A 15,029-nucleotide genomic window follows, 5' to 3' on the forward strand; every position below is an offset into this window, starting at 1 on the left:
TCTTCATAAATTTTTTCAAACCCCTCTTTGCCAATCATTGTCCGATAAAAATGATTTTGTGAGAAATATATTGTAGGTTGAAGGTGATGAGTGGAAATTGAATTTCAAACGGAGAAGGGAGTTAAGTCGCATATATCCGAGTTGGAAGAGAAGCTCAAAAGGAAAATCCAAAGAGCAAATATACGAGGAAATGGTGAAGATAAAGATAGATGGGTGTGGTCGAAGAATAAATATTCAATTAAAGAAGCTTATTCAGAATTAACGGAGGGATCGGTGATTGAAGAGTACAGGAAATTTGATGTTGCTTGGACTGGACCCATCTCGTTGAAAAGAAAATGACGGTTTTGGTATGGAAACTTTTTCAAACTAAGATTTCCAATTAAACTTTTTCTAGCAGTAAAAGTTTTTTGAAATTTTGGTAAATACAAGGATTGATAGACCATATTACAATGATACTAATTTGTATTTTTCATTCTGTGACTAAGTAAGACTCAATAGAGCACTTAACAAAAACATCATTAAGTAACATGACATTTAATCAAGATCAATCACAAAAGAACAAATATGAAAGCGTTATTCATAAATCAAGGATCAAATATAGAAAACTCATATTTTAAAGAACTAAATTTGAGAGTATTTCAAAGTATCAAGAGACCATACTCCATATTCAATATGTGAAGTTTAACGATGCAAACTACTGAAAATTCATTCATACTACTACTATACTAGGTACTACTCCATTTTACTAAAAAGTGTTCTTAAAATTTGTAGGTATCATATTTTTGGATGTTTTGATGATTGATTCATGGAGATTACTTGTCAAGGTCCTCACAATCTTCTCAACGTGCCTCGTACTGGACAATGCGATGTGTGCGCTTCTTGTAAAGGATTTTATAAAAACACACGCAGCATTGAAGAACGCCGTCTGTATACAGGGGAGTCTCGGCTCCACAATCACCGCAGAGATATCTGATGGGCTGTGGCGGAGGATCCATGGCTGGTTTAAGTAACAGACCTTCAGAAAACATACGAAATCATTATATTTTATATATATGTTTACAATTCAGCTAGTGCATTCAAAGAAAATACATGAACACAACTTAACAGAGTGAAGTCCTATTTTCACTCATCACAAAGAGGTACTTCTATATTTGAGATAGTGTATTATTTATCCATTAGCAAATCTAATCTAATCAATTATAAAAGACATGCTTAAAGCCATTAAGTAAATCACTAAATCTATTCAATTATAAAAAAAGACATACTTAAATTATTAACTAGCAATCTTTTTTAGTTTAAAAATCCATTGCATTATTTTCCAACAAACAATAAAGCAAAATTGAAATAAAAATGAAAAGAAAATTAAAATACAATGATTAAATCAATAAAGTTGATCAGATGAATCAGGAATAACTGAATCAGGAATAACGTAGCGACAATATGTTTGATCATATCAAACACATAAATATTTGTTGATCAGGCATCTTTTATTATTGTTTTAATATTTATACCAGTTCCTCGTGACCTTAAGGCAAGGTCCAAGGTTTAAACCCCAACCACCACTAAAAAAATCATTATACCAGTTCCCAAAAAAAGAACCCAATAGGAAAAGGTTTTTGTAAAAGCAGTCTCAAGTCCGTTGAAATATTAATAAAGACAAGGATTAATTTGAGAGTGGTTTAGAAAGACAAAGATCAATTTGAGTAGCAAAGGAGAAAATTTTAAAAGTGCTTCTTTTGTTAAGGATTTTATTGACTAATTGACTAAAGTTACCAACCAAGAACACGGCAATAAATCAACTACCTAAAAACCGATCCAGAGAACAAATTAATTAAAAAGAAATTTGTAGAAGTATTTGTAATTTTGATTCAGAGAGAGAGAAGAGAAGAGACTATAACAACGACAACTCACACGTTCAAGGATAATTTTTATAATTTTTACCAACCATCTATATATTAAACCCTAATATTAATATTATAATTTATCCAATAATTAAAGTGCAAAGATAACGAATTAGAATTGTAAGAAACAATATTTCTATTGAAAATTGAAACACGCATCATGTTTCTACCTTCGTTTAAGAACTTGGAATCGCTAAAGAACGGAAGAGGATGACGATGGAGACGGTCGCTGTAAATTTTTTCGTGGATGTGGCTGTAATTACCAACTACGTGTGGTGGCTTTCAATATTTATAGAGCTAGATAAAACCCTAGGAAAAAAAATAAAATAAAACCCATGGGCCCAAACCGACTCACAAAAAGTTCATATTCTTAAGATTTTTTCTTTGGTAGTGTATATTCTTATGATTTTATTTAACACTATATATTTTTTTCGAAAGATTATTTAACACTATTTTTTTTGACAAAATTATTTAGCACTTATACTTTTAATTTTTAATCAAGTCCCTCTCTATACCTCTCAAAAAACAAATAATCAAGTTCTCTAAAAAAAAATCAAGTTTTGAAGCAAACCAAAAAATTCATTGATAAAATACACCAAAAAAAAATTAATATTTGGTGTATATCAAACAAAAAACAATCATAAAACGTAAATAAAAATCATAAAATCTTTCAAAAATCATAAAACGTAAATAAAAATTTAGAGTGGAATCTTTTTATTGTTAACGTCAAAAAAAAAAGAAAAAATTTAGAGTGGAATCTTTTTATTGTTAACGTCAAAAAAAAAAAAAAATCTTTTTATTGTTTCAAAAATTTGGTCTCATGTATGACAAGGATATATTCTCACATAGTCACATGTATTTTGAAAAATTTATCTTTAAAAAAGGTCGTAAATTCTACAAAAAGTTTATTAGTTAAAAAAAAAACAAAAAAAATGAGGAATGTTGACAATTATTGCTAGTTGTGTTTTATTTTGATGAAAAAAAGATTTCTACCCTCAAATATGAGAAATATGAAATTGAGTTGAGATATTTATTCCTCTAAATTAACTTGTAACTTTTATAAATTTGCGCCAATGATAACAATGTCTAACACCCTTTCATAAAGAAAAATTTAATTTGCATTTAAAATCTTATTCCCCAAGTAAATTAGATCTCACAAGTCAAAAATTCCTCTGATTACTACTCTACCTTAATTGGTGGCAACAAAGATACTAATACTATTATACCGTCCGATGGAAGATTTAGATTTTCACTTGCGCACTTGATAGACAAGGGCATTAACAAAAGAACAAGTATGAAAAACATTTTTCCAAAATTAAGGATCAATTAGGATGTTCAGTTTTAAAAGGACTAAACTAAGCATTCACACATTGTGACAATAGCATCCCACACATAGAAAATAAACATGAATTCATACTAAGTTTTAGGATTTCATTTCCACAATACCACCAAAATACAATAGGGTGAAATAAGCAAGATCATCCCATTACTTAAAACTGTTCTTAAGATTTACTTTTTATGTTTTAATGATGATTCACAGTGACTACTTGCCATGGTCCTCATAATCTTCTTAACGTGCTTCATACTGGACAATGCGACGAGTGCGCTTCTTGTAAAGGATTCTGTAACCACAGTCACGGCACTGAATAACGTCACCAGACTTCAAGGTATTCTCGACTCCACAATCACCACAGAGGTAACTCACAGGCTCAGGCAGAGGATCCATCACTGGTTCAAGTAACCATTTAGAATAATTAATACACATTACAATGAATTCAAGATGCAACTAAACAATATAATTAACAAATCACACAGTGCATTCAGAGAAATCACATGAATCCTAATTAATCTAGTGAGACCCATTCATTATCACTCAATCATAAAAAGGGTTTTGAAACACTCAATAGTAAATTCTCACATAATCCAAATAATTAAAAAGCAACCATTTGTTTTTATTTTAAATTAATTGAATTTCATTGAAAAAAAATACCAATATGCAACAAACATATATTCTCTAATTAAGCTTCAGCAACAGCAACTAAAATTGAAATGAAAATGACAAGAAAATTAAAATATAATCATTTAACCAATTGGAAGATGAATCAGAAAGAACGTAGCGATAATAAGTTCGATCATATCAAACACATAGTATTTGATTTTCAGATATATTTTATTATTTTTTTCATCATATTCATCTTCCTCAAATGTGAAAATCAACCACAAGAAAAACAATACAATAACAAGGCTTATACCAATTATAAGTTACAAAATCTTATAAGTTTGGATCTCAGCAAACTAAATTTTCCTCAAACCCTCTAGTGAGGTTTCAGATAGATAACGCAGTATTAAATAACATCACAGATCCAAAATCAAACTAAATAATACAAAATAATAAGCAAAAAAAAAAACTTAAGAATAATTTATTAAGAGAAAAGAGCATCTCAGAGTAATAATTCCCCATGATTTTCTTCACTAACAATCAAAGTGCAAGGATAACGAATTGGATTATCTCATCACTGATGCTAACAAAAGTGAAAACGAAAATTGAAATTATTATAAACAGATTTATACCTAGGAATTAGTAATTGATGAGAATCGAAGACGATTGTAATGAAAGAGAGGGGTTCTCTGTTTACGGCTGAATGTGGAGAAGAACTGAAATTTAGATATTTATAGAACAGTGTAAACCCTAAGGATTGTTTCGACTTTGGACAATCTGATATGGGCCTTAGGCATAACTTTCTTAAGCTTCTTTTCGCACCCTCCAGGATTCCTGAAAGAGTTTGAAAATTGCTCTTCTCCCTTTCAAAATTGCTCATTCCCTTAATTCAGTGTGAGTTATCTCACAATGACACTTTTAAGATCGATTTAAAAAGTGATTGCACCGATCTTAAAAGTGTCAATGTGAGTTAACTTATGTTGAAAAATGCCGAGCGTGAGTTAACTCGTTGAATCAAGGGAAAAGAGTAATATTTAAAGAGTTGCATTGAGTTGTGGCTATCAACCAATTACAGATTGAGTTCTAGAGAAAGAAAATTATAGATTTGAAACTTGAGAAAGAAAATTATAGATTTGAAACTTGGAATTCATATCTAAACATGGATAACCTGAAATAAAAAATGACTAAATCATTGACTAAAATTAAGTTAAGGAACAACATTAACAATTTTGCCAGCTTTCTTTTTCCTAAAATAACTTTGAATCATTTTTACTGTCAACACTGATAGTTCAAGGAATGTACCTCAAGGATTTATCCTATTCGTAGCTCATGTTGACTTGGACAGAGTCATGAAATTTACATAACGTTTGTGTGTAGGAGTTTCTGCTGCAAATTCTATTGTTCATGGTGTTTTTTTATGGCATAAACAACCTTGCTTGGAACTTGTTGAATAAAGGTTTTCTTCGCAAAAGTATGTCATCATGTCATGTGAAGGTGAATATATTTTCTCCTCTTCCTCTCATTCACTACTTCAGCGTATAATCCTTCACCGCCCTCCCCCTCCCCAACCACAGCCACCTCCCACCTCCCTTGGTCTTCCTCGCCACCTCTATTGATCTCCCGATGCCAGTCTATTCAAAGCGACTTATTATTGTCAATAGCAGAGTCACCAAAACATGACAAGTTCACATAAAGACTGCGCAAGAGAAGGCGAATACTCATCCACGACTTAGAACTTCAAATGCACACCAGGAAGCTCCTTGAATCTACACAACGGCGCAGCATGCTAGATGCTGCCTAGTGATTATAGTACTCTTGCAAAAAGTTTCTGCTTGTCACAACTTTTAACTAGGTATCTTAGGAGCAAAGTAATGCAATTAAGTCTAACAAAAATTTGAAGAATATAAGTTACAAACTTACAATGACTCAATGAGTATTAATCATGCAAACAAGCCATGAATAATCAGACGAACAACATAAGAACAGCATCTAAGTATTCACCAGTTGCACTGGTCCCACTTTATTTCATCCATAACTGTAGTCCTTACAAGACAATGGATAATACAACAAAGGTAATCTACAAACCCCTCAAACCAAAAAACATGCTTCTGTTATTATTCAGAACAAACAAAAGACAACATGCAAACATATGTAGATAAAAACATGTACAACATTACTACACTTTCAACCACTCCAAACAAGGACACAGTCCCCAACAAAATTTAGAGGGGTAATAATCCTTTAAGTAAACCTCCCTGTCATTTCCTACAATATAGAAACTGAAGGATTGCCGACGATGAGACATGGTGACACGAGTTACCGGAACAACAGAGATTGTATGTCTCTCACAAATGACTCTTGCAGTGGCAGGTACTTGAGCTCTATCAGCAATGACTTCAGACGAGAACATGTTGAGAAAAAAAGAATCAGCAAAAAAGGCAGGAGTGCATTGGTGAGCCTGAGTATTGCATAATTGAACTCCTTTGGATCTATGGAAAACTTCATCTGGTACAGATGCCGCTCCTTTAGTTGCACTTACTTTCCGAGTTGAAAGTGTCTTCCTGTCAACACACACATGTTGTCAATTAGTATTGTCCCTAAAAGAAGTCAATTTAAGAAAAATACGATACTGTAGGACTACAAAATTCTTAAAAGATTAGATACACAAAATTGCATAATGACTAAAAATAACATTTAATGCTCGCAATATTTAATCTAATTCATTTCTAGTGAAATATTTTGAATCTGCACAAGGGATTGAGCAGTAATGTTCAAACATCAATTTTTTTTGACACAAAAGCCTTTGTTCCTAACTATTTGGAGTCACTGCATCACAAGTACCATCTAACAGTACAATATCTTAACATCTAAAAAACCATTGACTCTATATAATATTAAATTTTCTACAAACTCTGATATCAATTTCACACCATTTCAAACCTTATTAGGAACCTCTATTGCAACTTTTCTTGATGAGAATGTGTGTCGAATTCATCTGAAAACCATGTCAGACAACTATCCCATCAATGAAGAATTTAAGGCTTAACCTAAAGTTTTTCTTATCTTGTGTTGCCAACTTACACCTTAAACACTCACATCTTTTTACAACAACGATATACATCACATTTTATTTTAAACCTTTGATATCAACATCGGCTTTAAGAGCATGCTTAACTAACAGTGTTATATTATGTATGCTTTTGGGTTACTTCAATTGTTGATATATGTAGAAAAAGGACTGATATATTTCAATAAATTAAAAAATACAAGAGCTTCTCTGTTTAAATAGAGAATAATCTAAACCTAATGGGCTTGCTTAATGGGCCAAATACAAATATAAGTAACTACAAAATTACTATTTACAATCTAGTATTTTTAACAATATACACTCTTGAAACATGTGTTTCGCCTCTTAATACCTATGTATACATTGCTCAAAGTTCCCTTGTTTTGACGAATGTATACATTGTAACACATTTTTAAATAAAATATGGAGGTTGGTGATAGAGATAATAAATAAAGGACACATGCAAGGACAATCAAAACAAATAGTATAAGTTTCTGCAGGAAAGTAATGAAAGCTGAAAAACTACATACTTATTTCACTTTGCTTTATGAGTAACACAGTCTTGCTACCAGACTTAAAGGCCCTGCTTATTTAAATTAAACTATATAGACGACACGTACACAATTTAGCAAAGATAGCATTCAACCATAATTAAGGATAGATCATATCATAGTTCATAACAACAGCTGATGCAATTCACTCCAAAATATTTTGAATGTATATCACACTAGTTTAAACATAAAAGTATTTGATGGATGGTGATTTTGAAAATTACAGATTTTACCAACTAAAGCATACGATCCTTGAAATATACATACTAAAGTAATTCTTCTAGATGATGTAAACAGCTACGTTAAGTTTGTGGGAAGTTTTGTCAAACAGAAAGTTTGAGGAATAAATTTATTCCAGAGTCCATTGGAGCATGTGTTTTTTAACATCATAGTTATTAAAAGTGCACATATAAGACACAAGCTAATTAACATACCATTTTATAATGGCTACATTGCGTGATAAAAGAGAACCACTTCCATTACACGTTTCACAGTTAAGTAATCCACGAGATCCACAAGTCGCACAAGGAAGCTTCCCTTTACCATTACATTTCACACATCTGCAAGAACATGTAAATGGAATAAGTCAATTATGAGCATAAAACTTCCAGCTTCAGAAATGAAATGCAGCCTAGACATTTGACCTCGGCTTGAATTCAACATTTGAATATTTTTATTTTTAGTATTTCCTTCTATTTATGAGCAAATGAAATACTCACAGTGTGTCAGAACCATCTTTATGAGCAATCAAACCCCTTCCATAACAACTAGGACACTGAGTCACCTGATTTTCTTTATAATGTCCAGGTTCTCCATCAGCATTGCATGTAGCACAGACTATTCCTCCTCGCCCGGCACAACCTGAAAATAATTTCCAAGGTTTTAAGGGGGAGGTAAAAAGAAATATTAAGAAAATAGCAGTATACGTCCGTGAAAATTTGATTTGTGAAACTATGAAGTGTAAATCCAGAATTTACCTGAGCATTTCTCAATAACTTCAGAATGAGGAATCTTTTCACGCACTTCCCTGTAGGGTACAAATAGAAAAGGGAACTGAGACCTTAGATCCAATTCCCAAATACCAAGTTCAGGTCCTTTATCCTTTCCATCAATATTTCCACCAGGGTATGGCTCTGTCTCTTTTATGATCTCCCTTTCTTCTATAAACGTATCCAGCGTTCCAACATAAACATTACAGTCTTCTACTGCCTGAATCTTCCATGTTCGAGCAGGGCGGCTACCCCAACAACAACGATGACCAACGTGATCAATGAGCAGCTCTCGTATCTCTACTTCATCCAAGGTTTCCCTATAAGTGGATTAGCCATTTGATAAGATTATTGATCAATATAGTGCTGGAATATTCAACTAAAGAACTTTTAATCATAAAGGGCTTTATTGAAAAGCATACACACTTTATTCTTTACCAGAACAAGCCTTGAAAATAATAATCTAATTTCATGATCTATTACTGGAAACAAGACAATCTAGTCATATTTAAATGAAACCACACACGATTAGAAGTTTATCTAAATTACCTACTACGAAGTGAAGAGTAGCTACATCACAATGCCAACACTTCAAATAATAAGCAGCTTGATAATGTCTTGATCTATTGTGTAGTTTAACAGCCTAATCTTAATTCTAATCTAATTTGATTGGGCCTGTTCTTTCCGCCTCAAATATAATCTTCTGCTCATTTATACACACAATGTTCAATCTCACTTCTTTTACCGATAAAGGACGACCAAAGTGAAATTAAGAACAGGGCAAAATAGATACATTGATCGATGATAACATTACAACACTTCAGAAAAATAAATTTATTTTCAGAAATTAACGTCTGCCCTATTATGGTCCATATCATTGTAGAATGAAACCACAACTAATACTTCTTTCAGAAAATACAACCACAAAATTAGATACCATCATGCACAGTCTAGTTTCAATATGACAATTGACAAACTATGTCAAACACATTTTCATACACAAAGTTAAGTAATCATACCTTCGGAATTCAGGTCTGGTTCCACCATAATCTCCTCCATATCCGCCTTGATAAGCAACCGCTTGCACTGCAACGGGTAATGTATTTTAGGCAAAAACTCTTCTAAAACAAAACTTAAACAAGAAAAGCTAGAAACTCTCTATTGGCCTCACACTTTCAAAAGACATTGCTGAAGTAAAACAAAACAAATTCCCCCTACTTAAACATGAATTAAGTATTGTCAATTGCATAAATTCAGTATTTGATAACATTTTATCCAAGACCGCGTATTGTGTAACAATCAAGATTCTCAAAAAGCATTCCGTTAACATGAAAACTGCCGCGACAAAAAGGTGTAGGTAGTGTCCGATACTGTTTTTCTCCAATTCTTCCTTATTTATGATCATTTATCTCCTTCCTATAAGTCATTTGTCCTTCATGTTTCTTCTATTTTTGAACCTCGTTTTTCTCACCAAGCTATCAAATATCCTGAATGGAAAAGAGCAATGGCTGAAGAATTGGCTGCTTTGGGAGCAAATAAGGCTTGGACCATCATGCATATTCCCCTGACAAACGCGGTGTAGGTTGCAGATGGGTATATAAGGTGAAGTATAAATATTATGGTTCCTTAGACATATCAATAGTTAATTTGGTGTTTAGAAGAAACAAAGTCATTACAAAAGTATGAAAAGAGTTACAACTATAAAATATGAAGAAACAATGAGAAATTAAGTTATTATACATTACTCCAAAATTCTAATTCCTTATGATAGTATGAATAATTTTAATAAGATTTGTACAATGTTGTGATGAATTCACACTACGTTGACCACAATCCGTAACGCAACATCGGTAACAGCTAAAATCGCGAAATCTTAATGCGACCTCAGCCACTATTTAAAACCTTGGTAACAATATTGGTTTATTGAACATTTCCAGGAACCAACCATAACACAAAGTCAAAACCAATGATCATAATTGAAAAGAGAGACAGAAAGAATCAGAAACAACAAAAGAACATACCAGCAGGATCAGGCTCAGATGATCCAACCAAACCCCCATGAACAGGAGGATAGTAACCTGCAGAAGAAGGAACAGGAGCAGCAGATCGAATTTCATCAACACTTACACAAGTTCCAGGATATGCAGAACCTGTTCGACCCACATGCTCATATGAGCTCCATTTTCCACTTCTTTGTTCTAATTTATCAAAAAACAAAAAATACCCAGAATCAAAATCATGATACAATTTCAATATCAATTATAAAAATTGAAAATTTATTTGGAGAACATTGTGATGAGGAAGAATTGAATGAAATTGTACCTGATAGAAGAGGTTGTTCCATGATGGTTAAGATAGTTTAGACAGAGACCAAATTATTGAGAACGGTGTATTATATATGTGGGTTTAATTGAGTTAACTTTGTCATTAAGGAATTAAAATTTTGGATTATAAAAATTATTTGATGGGTCAAATGGTGCTAAGCTATGAGATTGATATGAGTATTGTAAACGGTCCACGCTTTTAATACAGACAGACACGGTATGATGCTGACAACGAACGGCAAAATCCAAGAACAGAACTATTGTTGTTAGATTGTGGGTAAATGTAAATTCCAAGGTCTAGCTTGTCCAATTCAACTATGTTAAAGTAATCATTTCAATTTAATTAAACCATGTTTGATTTTTATACTTCATCCAATCACTTTTATTAAATAAAAATTCACTGTTAGTATAGATGATGTGCGTTTGTTCGTAGATTCATCTTTTTATTTGCAATGATTTTGATTTTGTATTGTATGGATGCATTAATGAATATCATTTATTTTTGTCAAATAAAAAAAATGAGGTGTTCGAGATTCGAATTCCGACCTTTACATATATTATACAATATTCATACCCAATTGAGCTAAACTCATTGAAACACAATGTTAGTTCTTTTAACAAATTTCTTTATTGAAAGTTTGCATGACATTCGATATTGAGAAAATTCACATAGACATATTAAATTTGTCATTTCATTTTTTCTTTTCATTCCTTTAAATTTAAATTCTCAAATTAAAAAACATTTTTCAACATTGTCTTCGTTAAGAGCAATGGTTTGATCATATAAACATAACCTAATGAGTTATTCATATTTAGTGTAAGACTTGATAAATGAAGATCTGAATATAGTTAATCTCTAGTTGTGCAACAAAAGTTCATCTGTAGTTGTAGAACAAAAGTAGTGATCCGCACAATCACAAAATATGACATAAATGATGATTATTCAACTTAAGCATAACTTAAAGGCTAAAAGTGAAAATGAAATCTGATCTGTCCGGTAAGGATAGATAGATGGTGGCAACGGTAATAGAACGATGCTTCAGTGCAATGGTGATGCAATCTCACGGTGGGACGAAAGGTGCTTACATGCACGTTAGCATTCCAACGATCAAGTTAGTATAAGAAATGATTGGAGTGTGTAAGAAAGTGAATCATACCTTAAAGGTGAAGCAGGGCCACCAATATATAGGCGCGTGTGAGAGTAACCGTATGTGGCGCGTTATCAGGAAGCCGTTAAGGGACATGTGTACGATGCTTGATGCACGGAGGCGTGCTTTAGTAAGACGGGTGTATTGTTGGTTAGCGAAGTCCTTCAGGCGTTGCGCCTTGATCCGGTGGACATTTAGTCCACGTGTCTTCATGGGATTGGCCATTTGGCCGGTCCGGAACAAAATCTAATACCACCACCTTGCTCCTTAATTATTTTGAACTACAATAATTTTTTTGTCTCTTTTTGAATTTTGATTTTTTTTGAATTTTTTTGTCCAGAACAAAATCTAATACCACCACTTCTCTTTTTAATTTTTTTTGTCCCTAATTACATCTTCTAGAATTTTTTTTGGTCTCTTTTCATAAGACTCATTTTATATTTTGAGCTACAATAATTATTTATTTACCAACATACCCGTATTTATTTGACATATTTTTCTTCAATCAATAATAAATAATGTACTATGTTGAAGACAAACTCTCTCTCTCTCTCTCTCTCTCTCTCTCTCTCTCTCTCTCTCTCTCTCTCTCTCTCTCTCTCTCTCTCTCTCTCTCTCTCACTCACTTATATGATAAAATTGTAAAGAGTAAATAACATTTTCCTCCCTTAAGATAAGCTTGAATTACACTCCCCTCTCCCTCTTATGCTAAATTATACTCTCCACTCCCTTGAAAAGCAAAATATATACTCCCATCCCGTACAAGATGTTTAAATTACAACTCTCTTCCTTAATAATTAAATATTCACTACACTTTAATCTATTTTAACATAAATAATTTTTTTTAAGATATATACCAAATTTGAACCACTATTTAAGAAAAAAAAATCATTTCTTTATAATTTAATTGTCAATCATATCTGAATTTGAACCCATTTGGATTGACCTGATGATATTAATTTGCGACTTGAGAGTGTGATCCTCCTCAAGGTCTCAAGTTCGATTCTACCCCAATGTCAATTTGGGTTGACTAATTTATCTTTTTAAAAAAAATCATAATTAAATTTAATATTTTGTTATTAATTTTATGATTTAGAGTATAAAATTCAATTTTAAATAATTATACTTTATCGAATTTAGTAATTTTTCACATATTTTACTTTTATTTTGTGTTGTTTCATATTTTATAATAGGGTTTACAAGTATATGTTAATGAAATTGTGAATAAAAATTGAGAAAAATATGCATCCTAATTTTGATTATATTATAATGGACCCGCAATACTACTTTTCTTCAGAGTGTATCTGATTTTTTTTCTAGATTATTATAAATAAAAAATTTATTAAGGAAGGAAAATTTAGATTTTAACATAAGAGAGAGGATAATATAATTCAAACTTCTACAAGGGGAAGCGAGTGAAATGTTTTCTAATATATTTTGAATAAGAGAAGAGGAAAGTGTATATTTTAACATAAGAAGAGAGGAGAGTGTAATGAAACATATTTCAAAAAAGTGGTGTATAATTTACACAATTGTAAAAACAATAATAAATTAATTACAAACAAATTTAATCATACTATCAACTTTTTTTAATTATCGTGATTTTGTAAAAAGGGTATTATGTTTAGCTTAGTATAAATAAATAGAACAATTAAGAAAAATTATAATGTTGGAAAAGTAATATATATGGAGCGTGACAAGCATTCTCTAAACCATCTTTTTTTTTTGAAAGATTCTCTAAACAATTTATTCAAGAAATTTGTTATTAAAAAAAAGGTTGTTAGTCGCAAATAAATTTCAGCCTATAATTGAAAAGTAACTAAAAAGATCTTTATAGCTGTTGAGGCTGATCAACATACCAAACAGCTGAAACAAATTCTATACTGAAATGGTAGAATTTAGGTGACAGCTTTAGAGAATCAATCAGGTGTTGCTCTCGGTAATCAATCAGATGACCTCACCTAATCATTGTCGATGTTGTAGTTTTTGTTGGATACTCCCTCCGTCTCGGTTTAATTGACCTACTTTGGTTTTTCACACAGATTAAGAAAAATGTATAAATAAAGGGGAAAGTGGAATATATTGTATTGGGAATGATAAAAGTAGTATTATTTAGTGTTATATTATATTGGGAATGATGAAAGTTGTATTGAAAATTGAAATGAGTCAGTTATTTTGGGACACTTTTTTTTAGAAAATGGGTCAGTTATTCCGGGACGAAGGTAGTATAACATAATTGTCAAGTTTTTTTTGGATGACCTCACCTAATCTCTTGAACTACTGTCACCTCATGTTTTGGGTTGGCTTTTAGGATTATGTTTAGTTTCCACTCGCCAAACTTTTTTGGATGTCCTCACCTAGTTCTCTTTGAACTTGTGACACATTATATTTTGGTTTAGGATTATGTTTAGTTTCTACTAAATTTATTGTAGACTTCATTATATTTGTGTTTTTTTTTTTATATCATTAGATGCCTCAATTTCAAGTCCTATTATAATTTCTATAATATTATATTATTAAGTCTTCAATATTATTTTGTAAGTCTGATAAGGGGTCGTTAGATGCTATTTTAGTGTCAGTTGGAAGCTAGTATTTAGCATCCAGACCTTTAATTACTTTAAAAGGCTGTTAGCATCCACAATTTGCCTTTTAACATCCATTTTTTTGCCGACTCTAAAACACCATTTTCTTAGTGAGAGAATGCATGCCAAATAAAATTTTGTTGGCACTTCTCTTAACATAAGCACCTACTAATTAGAATTGGAGAATGGGAGATGGATGCATGGCTTACCTCTCATTTGGTAACAACGATGGTTGAATGACATTTTTTAAGGAATTTAGTTGCATTGCCTTCTGTCATTTTTTCTATGCTGTGGTTCTTCATTGAGGCATTGGAACGTTTTGGCACGAAGTAACAAAATGGATATTTCTGAAAATTAAATATGATATTTTTTTTAAAAAAATAAAATAAAAATTCTCTAATCACCAGAGCACATGATTTATCTTATAAACACTTGATTTTTTGTTTTGGTACAACTTATAAACACTTGATTGAAAACAAAGTTTAAATCGTTTTAAGCTGATTTTCAGCTTAAAATGATAGAATAGAA

General features: G+C 31.7%; 2 protein-coding genes, 3 non-coding genes and 1 pseudogene across 6 annotated transcripts; all 6 read right to left on the bottom strand.

The window, feature by feature from the left end:
* Positions 1-596: 596 nt before the first annotated feature.
* LOC146907803 (DNA-directed RNA polymerases II, IV and V subunit 12 pseudogene) lies at positions 597-2,209 on the bottom strand (annotated as a pseudogene). The gene is made up of 2 exons (XR_015020656.1): positions 2,072-2,209; positions 597-1,015 (listed from the first exon to the last, which is right to left on the bottom strand). The product of XR_015020656.1 is annotated as a DNA-directed RNA polymerases II, IV and V subunit 12 pseudogene (transcript).
* Positions 2,210-3,294: 1,085 nt separating this feature from the next.
* On the bottom strand, positions 3,295-3,627 carry LOC146907805 (DNA-directed RNA polymerases II, IV and V subunit 12). Its single transcript, XM_085730847.1, has one exon. It carries the CDS (start codon positions 3,625-3,627, stop codon positions 3,472-3,474), a length of 156 nt encoding a protein of 51 aa, XP_085586973.1. The 3' UTR covers positions 3,295-3,471.
* Positions 3,295-10,802, bottom strand: LOC146907804 (chaperone protein dnaJ-like protein). The gene is made up of 8 exons (XM_085730846.1): positions 10,770-10,802; positions 10,469-10,645; positions 9,467-9,533; positions 8,436-8,767; positions 8,178-8,319; positions 7,893-8,018; positions 4,473-6,401; positions 3,295-3,629 (listed from the first exon to the last, which is right to left on the bottom strand). The coding sequence occupies exons 1-7, from the start codon at positions 10,789-10,791 to the stop codon at positions 6,017-6,019; spliced, it is 1,251 nt and encodes a 416-aa protein (XP_085586972.1). The 5' UTR covers positions 10,792-10,802; the 3' UTR covers positions 3,295-3,629; positions 4,473-6,016.
* LOC146907806 (small nucleolar RNA R32/R81/Z41) lies at positions 3,997-4,098 on the bottom strand. Its single transcript, XR_015021011.1, has one exon. It is a non-coding gene; the product is annotated as a small nucleolar RNA R32/R81/Z41 (small nucleolar RNA).
* Positions 4,181-4,269, bottom strand: LOC146907807 (small nucleolar RNA snoR27). Its single transcript, XR_015021018.1, has one exon. It is a non-coding gene; the product is annotated as a small nucleolar RNA snoR27 (small nucleolar RNA).
* On the bottom strand, positions 4,336-4,427 carry LOC146907808 (small nucleolar RNA snoR26). The gene has a single exon (XR_015021019.1). It is a non-coding gene; the product is annotated as a small nucleolar RNA snoR26 (small nucleolar RNA).
* Positions 10,803-15,029: the final 4,227 nt, after the last annotated feature.

Source organism: Medicago sativa, chromosome 7 (genome assembly GCF_051527215.1).
Source record: "Medicago sativa cultivar Bolivia chromosome 7, Bolivia_mono, whole genome shotgun sequence".
In the NCBI taxonomy this organism is placed as follows: Eukaryota; Viridiplantae; Streptophyta; class Magnoliopsida; order Fabales; family Fabaceae; genus Medicago; species Medicago sativa.